Genomic DNA, 12,266 nt, shown 5'->3' with positions numbered 1-12,266 from the left:
TTCCAGTGCCTCACAACCCTTTCAGTAAAGAAATTCTTCCTAACATCTAACCTAAAACTCCCCTGGCGCAACTTTAGCCCATTCCCCCTCGTCCTGTCACCAGGCACATGGGAGAACAGGCCAACCCCCACCTCTCTACAGCCTCCTTTAATGTACTTATACAGAGCAATAAGGTCACCCCTGAGCCTCCTCTTCTCTAGGCTGAACAAGCCCAGCTCCTTCAGCCGCTCCTCATAGGACTTGCTCTCCAGGCCCCTCACCAGCTTCGTCGCCCTTCTTTGGACCCGCTCAAGCACCTCGATGTCCTTCTTGTAGCGAGGGGCCCAAAACTGAACACAGTACTCGAGGTGCGGCCTCACCAGAGCCGAGTACAGGGGGACGATCACCTCCCTAGCCCTGCTGGTCACAGTGTTTCTGATACAAGCCAGGATGCCGTTGGCCTTCTTGGCCACCTGAGCACACTGCTGGCTCATATTCAGCCGACTGTCCACCATCACTCCCAGGTCCTTCTCTGCCTGGCAGCTCTCCAACCATTCCTCTCCCAGCCTGTAGCTCTGCTTGGGGTTATTGCGCCCACCCTGAGCAGCACAGATGGAGGGAGACCCACAGGAGCTTCCTGGGGTCCTGGGTCACCACAGCCCCTGGCTCTCACAGCAGCACCGCCAGCTTGGGTCCCTGAGTGGAACATGGGGAGGGAAGCAGGAATGGCTGGCAAGGCCAACATGGACACACTGCCCTGGGTAAGGCTCTCTGGGAGCAGGGATGGCCCTGGGGAAGAGCAGGGCAGCATTGCTGGGCCTGCACTGATGGGGAAAGGGGAAAGGGAAAGCTCTTTGTGCAGGCCCCTGCTCGGGGCAGGCTGCTCTGTGGCTGGGCCAGGCCTCTTGTGCTGGCCTGGGGAGCGGGGCTGGCCCTGCGGGGCACAGGCACTGTGTGCTGGGGATCTCCCAGGCAAGAGAGCAGGGCTCCTGCAGCTTCACGGACCTCCATCTCCTGAGACGGGGCTGGCCCCAGCGCGGGGGCTGCTTGGGAGGCCCAGAGCCGCCTTTGTGCCAGCAGCTGCGGTGCCTTGCGAAGGGCTGGGGCTGTGGTGGCCGTGCCCAGAGCCATGCAGCAACCTGCAGTGGACAGTGCCCTGGGGCCAACCCAGCCTGTGCTGCATTGGGCTGGGCTGGGCTGGGCTGGGCTGTGCTGGGGAGAGGGCAGGGAGGTGGGGAGAGGTGGACAGGGGCTGGGCTGGGCTGGGCAGTGCCCGGCAGAGAGCAACAGCAGTGTCAGGGAGCGGTGGCAGCATGCAGGGGAGGGCTCCCAGCAGGGCTTGGTGCTGCAGAGCCAGGGCTGCGCCAAGGGAGCCCAGAGCTGCAGGGGCAGGAGAGAGGAGGCCGAGGGCCAGGGCGGCTGCTGCAGGGGCAGGAAGCTCAGCATGGCCCTTGCAGCCCCCTGCCCTGGGCCTGCCTCTGCCCTTGGGCTCGGCCCCGGCCTTGGCTCTGCTGGCAGCAGCGCTCTTGGCATGCGCTTCCTGGCCTCCCCTCGCCTGCGCACACCTGCTGCCCACTCAGGCTGCTGCCACAAAAGTGTCCTCACCAGCAGCACCACCCCTTGGGCTGCTTCTGCTGGCCTCCCCCACCCCACTGCCTTGACTCCTTGTCTCTTCTGGGCCCCACCTTCCACACCCAAATATGTTCCTTGGCTGTTGGCTCCATTCCTGTGCCCCGCTGAATGAGAGAGCCAATGGACATATTATCTTTAAGGGTTACGGTGTTTGTGTAATATCGTTTGGTTATGGTTCAAGAAGACAGTTCCTTCACCAGTGATTTACATCCTTCTTCATGTTAGGCCATGATTCAGTGTCCTTCACCATTATTAAAGTATTTGCTTTATCTCACAGATGAAATGCATTAGGTCTCCTTGATTAGTCTGAGGCATAACACAATCCTTTTTGCCTTCTCAGACTCCGGCACAATATCTGTGAGTTTACCTTACTGTGTGCATTGATCTGACCAGTCATTTCACATTTTTTGCTTTCATATCCCTGACAGAAGGAGATGATTCCCAAACAGGGATACGCAGATGGGTTCTGGCTCAGCCATTTGAAGTGTCCTGCTCTTGAGTATTTCAGCCTGACTTTTGCACAACTCCTGCAGCCAAATGCGTCCCTGGGCTGTCATTGCTCTGCCCCTGTCATGTGGGATGGCTGTGCTGTGGTGGGACGTGTTTCCAGTGGTTCATTTACCAGACACCATAATGAATACTATAAGCAGGACTAGAGGGGTTCTGCTTATAGCCATGGGAAGTGGGGAAGAAAGGAACAATCAGATTTACTGGACTGGGTATATTTTATGGCCTGGTACATCATACCCACAAATGCATCAGGCTCTACTGGACACCTCTGAACAGAGTACCCTGATGCCATCAGCTAGAAAAAGGTAGAACCCACCTGTATTTCTGGAGTGACAGGGGCATCCCAACAGTTAACTGTACTGGAGGCTGAATTCAGTTGAACATGGAAGGAATGGCAAAAGCACCCCATTGGGACTGGCTCGGAGGCTATGTGCATCGTCGGCATAGTCTGCTTCAGGAGAGGGAACTTCAGAGTTCCAAGAGGGCACCACCGGTGGGACTTTGACATAGCTGCCTTGGAGACAAAGGACATGAATCAGTTGTCTACTTTGCTTGGGATTCCACAGAATCCTTCTCTTGGGGGGTTTGCTGAGGGTTGAAGAACAGCAGGTGACAATGGCTACCATGGTGGAGAACCTGAGGCAGCGTCATGCTAACGGAGACTCCCTGATTGCCATCCATGAGCTGAGTCATCGACTGGAGAGCCAAGGTGTAGATGTAGAGCTTGGGAGCATAGTTTAGTGATGTCAGCACTAAGGTAAAGTTGCCTGACCTGGGTTACACGTCCCAGAGTAGTGTCAGGCACAATGCAATTCTTTTTGCCTTCTGCATCAATAGCACAGGAAGTAGGACTTTGCCCTACTCCATTGACTGGGCAGCTCTTTTCACTTTACTCTACTGAGGATTCTGTGTCTGGAAGGGGACAATTTCCGCAATGAGGCCAGGCTCATGGGTACAGCTACAGCCAATAAAGATATATTTTCTTTATTTTTCACCCTGAGTTTTCCACAGATGATCCAAGAGGGTCCATGGATGTCCAGGTTTCTACTGAAAGTCAGGCTGAATTTCTCAGGATCCAATGGTCATTTCAAATTTATTTTATTTTATTTTATTTTATTTTAGTTTAGTTTAGTTTAGTTTAGTTTATGTTTAGTTTATGTTTATTTTTATATTTTCTGAAAAAAACCCTGACTTATCTTAGAAAGGGTTTCATGTGCTGGGCTGGGCTGCACTTACAGGGATAAAGACCACTGCTGGCAGTGGAGGTGTCAGACCAGCACACTCTGCTCTTCCTCCCAATGAAGGTCTCCAAAGAAGTCACCCTGGATGAATAGCAATAGGAGAATGAGGTTCAAAACTGAAATGCAGCAAAATTCAGCCTTGGAAACAAGAAAATATTTTTATTGGTTGCTCTTTGAAATCTTCTTCCTTAACTACATCTTGCAAACTCTGCAATTAGCTGCACGAGGCGTAAAGGCTTGAAGAAAACTATCAAAGGGATGTTAGGAGTTTTTGCATTTTAATGAGTTCCATGGTGTATTTTGGTGTTCAGAGGTGAATGATGCAACTGCTAGAGAAAATAAAGTCAGAAGAAAAAGCTGAAGTGACTTGGAGTATTAATGGGCCCCACTGAGGGCTGTTACTAACAAAGCCTCCCCAGGGACTAGTTAGGGTAGATAATTGGAGACCATGGTTACAGACAGGCAAAGCACTGTGCTGAGAAAAGTCTTGGTTGATTTTGGTGATGCAGAAGGGCCAAGGGTTGGCCCCAGCCACTGGAACAGGAGATCCTGCACCCCTATGTCTGGCTCAAGGCTGTTCCTGGGGTCTGTGGGCTGTGGTGGGCAGTGTGATGCCATGAGAAGAACACTGGTGTGACACCTCTGAGGTGCTGCACAGGGTTGAAAGGAATCAATGAGGCCCTATTGCAAAGTGTAACATCTCTCCTCATAAGCTGTAGCCAAGGCGACAAAACCTTCAGGGCTGTTGGGACCTTCCATTCTTGCCAGCACCCTCTGCCTTCTCCTCTGTAGCTTTTCCTACACTGTCCCACAATTTGTCCTATTTCCTTGAAGTCTGAAGACCCCCATCTCTGTTCACCACTTTGCTCTCATCCCTTGCTTTCTCCCATATCTCATCAACCCTCACCAGCTGTTCCTTGAAACACAAAGACACAGTCTGATCAGAGGGTGACCTCTGGCATCACAGAACAATCCTTTGAGGGACATTTCTTCCTCCTCAAGGCCAGCGCCAACCTCCAGGGCACACTTCCTGGCAAGTTTTTCTCTCCTGCTCTTTCGTATTACCAAAGGAAGCTCCCTCAGAGTGGAAACCCCGCCTGAAGTAAGCATCCCAACGCAGCAGACTCCTTGCGGCCTGTCAGCCAACCAGGTTGACTTATTCCCACCTGGGAGGCAGTGCTGGGCAGTGGGAAGGGCTATGAGAAAGACATGTGAGAACGCTGTGAGAAACAAGGAAATGTCACTGCCATTGCCTCAGGGCTTCAAAAAATCACTCACCAGACTTCTTTCCTGGGGCCATGTGAGCCCAGGAGACAGCAGTGAATGGAGCCCACAGAGCGTGAGCCTGTCTGAGGTGGACTGACCAGAGCTCAAGTGCTCAATCTGGTGTGAGCAGGCAGAGGAGAGCTCTGCAGCCCCAGGGCTTGCAGCAGCCCCAGCAAAGGAGCCTGGGGAGTGATTCCTTGCAGCCCTGGGGCAATGGCAGTGACCCCATGAGCTGGGTCTGCCTCCCAGCCTACCCAGCATGGCCCTGCAGAGTGTCCCCGTGCCCTGGGCACCACAGCCCCCTCGCTCTGCAGAGCAACACCTCTGGTTGTCATGTCAGAGATCTCAAATTTTGACTGAACTCATACCTCATAGCTGGTTTTAGTTTTCTCCGTAGGGGTGGCTACTGCCTCCAAGATGCCTGAGGGGAGGTAAATCCTGCATCAGGGCCTGCGAGATGTTACCCTGGATCCATAGGAGTCATTCTGGAACCAATGGTTGTATATAGGATGTACATTTTTGTAGAGGCGCAGAGCTGATGAGCACATGCAGGATGCTCCTACAGAACTTTGTGCCCTTTTCCCTACTGACTGCAACACCACTTCTGTCTCAGCAACAGAGGAGCCAGCAGAGTGAGACAGATACTCTGATATCACGAAAGCCATCAGAAAGCTGATCCCAATAAGAAAACCAATATGAGGGTGACAGGAGAAGCCTGGCCAGCAGAGGAGTGAGATTTGGGGGAGGGAAGAGGAGCTTGGGAAGCAGAAATTAACGATTTTGTAGAGGTAAGAGGTTTCATGTAATATTGATGATGCTTTAAAACTGACTTAAAATAGTCATGTAAAACCCTTACCCTATTTTGACCAGTAACCCTAATCCCAAAACCTGAATGTTGCTCCAACACCTTGACAGAAATCCCCTGCAGTAATACCTGACCTCAGAGTATCCCTTCAAGCAGAACTCAGCCCATAGCCCCTTTCCCTTACCTTTACTCTCTTGCTCACCCTCATCCCTTCCTTAACACTATCATTAAAACACTTTTTTTAACCCTAGATGACTTCCTGGCAGAACTAAAAAAAAAAACAGTAACCATGAAGTTTGTCCATACCCCAGCCACAGACCTGACACCTTATGCAGAACACCAAATCCTCACAACAAATCTTTGCTTAATCTCTCACCCAAGAAAGGTGAGCTCTAGTTCAAGGCCAGTTGGCAGGTGAATTTGGGCAACCTAATCTAATGGAAATTGTCCCTGTCCATAGAAGAAGGTTTGACTAGACGATCACAGAATCACAGAATCATCTACGTTGGAAGAGACCCCCAAGATCACCTAGTCCAACCTCTGACCTAACACTAAGCAGTCCTCCGCTAAACCATTTCACTAAGCTTTACATCTAAATGTCTTTTAAAGACCTCCAGGGATGGTGACTCCACCATTTCCCTGGGCTGCCCATTCCAATGTCTAACAACCCTTTTGGTAGAGAAGTTTTTCCTAATATCCAACCTAAACCTCCCCTGGCATGACTTTAGCCCATTCCCCCTCATCCGGTCACTGGGCACATGGGAGAACAGACCAACCCCCATCTCTCTACAGCCTCCTTTGAGGTAGCTGTAGAGAGCAAAAAGGTCATCTCTGATCCTCCTCTTCCCCAGGCTGAACAATCCCAGCTCCCTCAGCTGCTCCTTGTAAGACTTGTTCTGGGTTACACGTACTTGGGTAGTGTAAGGCACAATGCAATTCGTTTTGCCTTCTGTATCTACAGCACAGGAAGTAGGATTTTTGCCCTACTCTATTGACTGGACAATAGAGTAGGGTAAAAAAAGTAAATGTCTTTATTTTTCATCCCGAGTTTTCTACAGAAGACCCAAGAGAGACCATGGATGACCAGGTACCTACTAATATTTAATCTGAATTTCTCTGGTTTCAATGGTCATTTCAATTTTATTATTTTATTATTTTATTTTATTTTATTTTATTTTATTTTATTTTATTTATTTTATTTTATTTTATTTTATATTATTTTATTTTATTTTATTTTATTTTATTTTATTTTATTTTATTTTATTTTATTTTATTATTTTATTTTATTTTATTTTATTTTATTTTATTTTATTTTATTTTATTTTATTTTATTTTATTATTTTATTTTATTTTATTTTATTTTATTTTATCTTAATTATTTTATCCCCCCCCCAATATTTGGGGGATATTTTTATCCCCCCCCCAAAAAAAACATATGACTTATTTTAGAAAGGGTTTCATGTGCTGGGCTGGGCTGCACTTACAAGGACAAAGACCACTGCTGGCAGTGGAGGTGTCAGACCTCCAGACTCTGCTATTCCTCCTGATGGAGGTCTCTAAAGAAGTCACCCTGGATTAATAGTAATAGGAGAATGATGTTCCAAACTGAAATGCAACAAAATTCAGCCTTTGAAACAAGAAAATATTTTTATTATGTGCTTTGTGAAATCTTTTCCCTTAACTATGTCATGCAAACTCTGCAATTAGCTGCACAAGGCGTGAAGGCTTGAAGAAAACTATGGAGGAGATGTTAGGAATTTCTGCATTTTAATGAGTTCCACGTATGAAGCTCAGGTACTGAGAGGACAGTGATGCAACTGCTAGAGAAAGTAAAGTCAGGAGGAAAAGCTGAAGTGACTTGGAGTATTAATGGGCCCCACTGAGGGCTGTTACTAACAAAGCCTCCCCAGGGCCTTGTTAGGGCAGATAATTGGAGGCCATGGTTACAGAGAGACAAAGCACTGTGCTGAGAAAAGACTTGGTTGGTTTTGGTGAAGTAAAAGGTCCAAGGCCTGACCCCAGCCACTGGAAGGGGAGATCCTGCACCCCCACGTCCGGCTCAAGGCTCTTGCTGGAGTCTGTGGGATGGGGTGGGCAGTGTGATGCCATGAGAAGAACAGTGGAATGTCACCTCTGAGCTGCTGCATAGGGTTGCAAGGAATCAATGAGGCCTCATTGCAATGAGTATAACATATCTCCTCCTAAGCTACTGCCAAGGGGAAAAACCTTCATGGCTATTGGGCGTTCCCTTTTTACCAGCACCCTCTGCCTTCTCCTCTGTAGCTTTTCCTATGCTGTCCCACACATTGCCCTATTTTCTTGAAGTCTGGAGACATCCATCTCTGTTCACCATCACTGATCAGACAGTGACCTCTGGTACCACAGCATGACCCTTTGAGGGACATTTGTCCCTCCTTGTGACAAGTGCCAGCCTTCCTGGAACACTTAGTGGCACTTTTTTCTCTCCTGCTCTTTCCTGCTACCGCAGAAATCTCCATCAGGGTGGAAACCACTCCAAAAGTAGGAATCCCAACCTGTCAGCCTTCTTGCATCCAGTTGGACAACCAGACACAAGTCACCTCAACAGCAGCTTCCAAGCCAGGGGCCTGCTGCTGGCCTTGCAGCTTCTTGTGGAGACACAGCCAAGCCTTGTGCCTCCTGCTGCTGTCCAGTCATGGACTCAAGCCATGGACAACCCATGTTGGGGCCTTCTTTCTGTCTGGGTCCTCCTGGCTCTGGAGGCAGAGGGGATCCCCCAGTCAGCATGCCAAGCAGGTGCCTTCTGCTGGCCTAGCAGGGCCACTGCCAGATGTCAGCCCAAAAGTGCAGATCCCAGGGAGAAGTCAAGGGTGACCTGCCACCTCCAGACACAAGTGACCTCCCAGTCCCTTTGCATGACAGGTTCCTGCTGCTGCCCTATCAAGTGCAGAGACAGAAGAGACTTCACTGTCACATTCCTGATGCTGGCGCAGGAGATCCTGAGGCAGAGCTGAGCTCCTCAGAGCATCCCCACCCATCTCCTCCTTGTGGCCCACAAGCTGACCAGATCAGGGTGAGCAAGAGACTAAAGATAAAGGGAAGGGGCTATAGGCTCTGTTTTGGCTTGGAGGGATACTTTGAGGTCAGGCATAAGAGGAGTGGATTCCTGTCAGGGTGTGGAGTAGCATTTATTTTTGTGGATTAATGTCACTCGTTAAAATAGGGGAAGAAGGGCTTTACATGACTGTTTTAAGCCAGCGTTACAGCAGAATCAACATTGCCTGAATGTTCTAACCTCACAGAAATCATTAATTTCTCCTGGCCAAACTCTTTTTCCCTCCCCCAAATCTCACATCTCTCCTGGCCAGGCTTCTCCTGACATCCCCATATCAGTCATTTTCTTAGCGGTATCTTTTGATGGCTTTCATGATCTCAGAGTATCTGTCTCATATCTGTTGGCTACTCCTTTCTTGAGACTGACATGGCACCTAAGGCAGGGTGGAAAAGAACCCAAAGCTGTAGGTGAACCCTGCACAATGTGCCCAGCAGTTCTTGTACCACCCCAAAATTTTGTTTCCTGCCTCCAACTTTTGGATACGGAATGCCTTCTTTGCATCCAGGGTACCTTTTTCCGATCCCTCATGTACGGTTCAGTTTGCCCCAAGTGTCTTGGAGGCAGTGGCCCCCTCTGTGTAGAAAACTGAAAGCAACCCTGAAGGATGACTTCAGGCAAAAGCTGACACCTCTGACATGACAACCCCTACCCAAGACCTTTTCCTCTATGCAGTTTACCAGGTACTTACAAAGAGCCGATCTCAGAAACTACGTGCACAGCAAGTGCCTTCTGCTGCCCTAGCATGGACACTGGCAGATGTGAGCCTAAAGGCACAGATCCCAGCCAGGAGTCAAGGGTGACCTGTCAGCTACTTCAGAAAGAGCTCAACTCACAGGCCATTTAACAGCCAGTCGCTTCCTGCTGGACTTTGTGTTTCTGAGGCACCACTGAGCTTGTAATACCACACCTACAAAACACCCCCATTTTGGGCCAGGACCTGCCCAGGTAGAAATGATCTGGTTGTGATCCTCCAAGCTCATGGCACACCTGCTGGGCTCCCAGCCTCTCTGACACACAGGAGCCAGTCCTGTGAGGTGCTAGAGCAGGAGGGACCTTGCAGGCAATGTTCCAGCCCCGTGCCTGTCTCTCAGCTCCTAGTGTACAGTTGGGATCACACTCAAGTCCAGAAGCCTGAAGCTGGCCTAGCAGACACTCAGGGGAAGCACCCTCCAAGCCCCAGCCCCAACCCCAGCCCCAGCTGGCAGTGCTGCTCTGCAGAGCGAGGGGGCTGTGGTGCCTGGGGCATGGGGGCATTTTGCAGGGCAGTGCTGGGCAGGCTTGGAAGCAGACCCAGCTCATGGGGTCACTGCCATTGCCCCAGGGCTGCAAGGAATCACTCGCCAGGCTCCTTTCCTGGGGCTGCTGCATGACCTGCGTGCCTCTGCCTTCTCACACCAGACTGAGCACTTGAGCTCTGCTCAGTCCACCTCGGAGGAGATCCCCCCTTAGGAGGGAAGTGCTGCAATGGAGGCCAGCTGTGCCACTGCCGTGCCCACTGCCTGTCCCTGCCTGCAGTCCCAGCACAGCCCCACAGCAGCACTGGCACCAAGTGAGAGGAGCAGCTGGGCCTGACCCCACCAGCAGGGCTCAGCAGGACAGGGCGGCAGTGGCAAGAGAGCAGCTCTGCATGCCCCAAGCGCTGGTGCTCCCTGGCCGTGCTGCTGGGATGGGACTCTTTTCCTCCGCACCCCTGCACACGGGCACTGCCCCTGCAGAGCCAGACCAGGTCTCGGAGGAAGGATGTCAGACAAAAAAGCCTATTGAACTTTAACTTCCTTAAGGCTAAATTCACAGAGAGCATGGCTTCACATGCACAGTCTATGAGCTCTATTCAACAGGTACACCCATATCATTTTAATGGGTGTTCATTAGCCTAATTAATGTAATAAGAATATGCACAAACACAACCACGAAAAAAAAAAAAAAAAAAAAAAAAAAAAACAGGTAGATTTTATATTCATCCAATTATTGACATTAAAAAACATATGCAAAAGCAGATCAGAAATTTCTTGCATCCAAGACACATCTAGTCATTAATTTCCACAAGGCATGCTTGACCTCTTGGATCATTATGGTACAGATGAGGACGTGCTCTGCTGGAGGCACCACTAAGTACAGAACTGCCACCACCAGGTCCAGGGATGGGGAGGAGATGGAAGGGGCTTCAGACAGGCAACTATGACAGGCCTGAGAAAGATGGACCATGGCCAGGTGAGGGAGGCACGTGGAAAAGGCTTTGTGCCAGCCCTGCTATAGAAAGGACAGGACTGCCACCTAGATACACAAGTTCTAATCCAAATACACTGCTCCTACCCGTGGCAGCTGGGCTCTTGGCCCTGAGCCCCTCCTGGATGCTGGGTCTGCAACCCCAGCTCGACAGAAGATGGGAAGAGAAGGAAATTGAGACCAATGAATTTCAGCTGAGTTCTTTATTGTCTTTATCTATCAAGGAAGCCTGGTTCTGTATGTATATTAGATGATGTGGTCAAACCTTACAAAAGATGTAACGTTTAATAACGTTCGTTATTAAAAACAAAATGAAATATTGTTCAAATACTAACAGAGAAAAATAATGTAAAAAATTGTGTCATTTTCCCAAATACACTTTGATTTCTCTTGGGATTCTTATTAATGACAATGTTATGATAACACTAGTAACGATAAAAATGATATGATATAATGTGAATCAAAATATTTGCATATTATTAAAAATACATTTTCTAAACGCATCATGGATGCTTAAGAACAATGTATGGAAACATTTTCCTCACTGCATCCTTGAGCTCCTGGTTCCTCATGCTGTAGATGAGGGGGTTCACTACGGGAGGCAGCACTGAGTACAGAACTGCCACCACCAGGTCCAGGGATGGAGAGGACATGGAGGGGGGCTTCAGGTAGGAAAATATGCCAGTGCTAAAGAAGAGGGAGACCACAGCCAGGTGAGGGAGGCACGTGGAAAAGGCTTTGTGCTGGCCTTGCTCAGAGGGCATCCTCAGCACAGCCCTGAAGATCTCCACATAGGACAACACAATGAAAACAAAATAACCAAATGCTAAAAAAATACTAAACAGAACTGCCCCAACTTCTCTGAGATAGGAATCTGAGCAGGAGAGCCTGAGGATATGGGGGATTTCACAGAAGAACTGGTCCACAGCATTGCCATGGCAGAGGGGCAGGGAAAATGTAGTGGCCGTGAGCAGGACAGCATTGAGAAAGCCACTGCCCCAGGCAGCTGCTGCCATCTGGGCACAAGCTCTGCTGCCCACGAGGCTCCCGTAGTGCAGGGGCTTGCAGATGGCAACGTAGCGGTCATAGGCCATGACGGTGAGAAGGGAATACTCCGATGACATCAACAAGACAAAGAGAAAGACCTGTGCAGCACAGCCTTGATAGGAGATGGCCCTGGTGTCCCAGAGGGCATTGGCCATGGCTTTGGGCAGAGTGGTGGAGATGCAGCCCAGGTCGAGGAGGGCGAGGTTGAGGAGGAAGAAGTACATGGGGGTGTGGAGGCGGTGGTCACAGGCTACGGCGCTGAGGATGAGGCCGTTGCCCAGGAGGGCAGCCAGGTAGATGCCCAGGAAGAGCGCGAAGTGCAGGAGCTGCAGCTCGCATGTGTCTGCAAATGCCAGCAGGAGGAACTCAGTGATGGTGCTTCTGTTGGACATCTGTTTTTCTGGGGATGTGATCCTGAACAAAGAAGAGGATGAGAATAAGAAATTACAAGAAATGTATCAGAGGA

The 12,266-nt window shown here is 49.8% G+C and overlaps 1 protein-coding gene across 1 annotated transcript; it reads right to left on the bottom strand.

Moving 5' to 3' along the window:
* Window positions 1-11,256: 11,256 nt before the first annotated feature.
* Window positions 11,257-12,024, bottom strand: LOC140001220 (olfactory receptor 14A16-like). Its single transcript, XM_072032391.1, has one exon. It carries the CDS (start codon window positions 12,022-12,024, stop codon window positions 11,257-11,259), a length of 768 nt encoding a protein of 255 aa, XP_071888492.1.
* Window positions 12,025-12,266: the final 242 nt, after the last annotated feature.

The sequence above is a fragment of the Anas platyrhynchos genome, chromosome 39, assembly GCF_047663525.1.
Source record: "Anas platyrhynchos isolate ZD024472 breed Pekin duck chromosome 39, IASCAAS_PekinDuck_T2T, whole genome shotgun sequence".
In the NCBI taxonomy this organism is placed as follows: domain Eukaryota; kingdom Metazoa; phylum Chordata; class Aves; order Anseriformes; family Anatidae; genus Anas; species Anas platyrhynchos.
The sequence above is the reverse complement of the archived record's forward strand: the minus strand, read 5'-3'. Positions and strand labels throughout refer to the sequence as shown.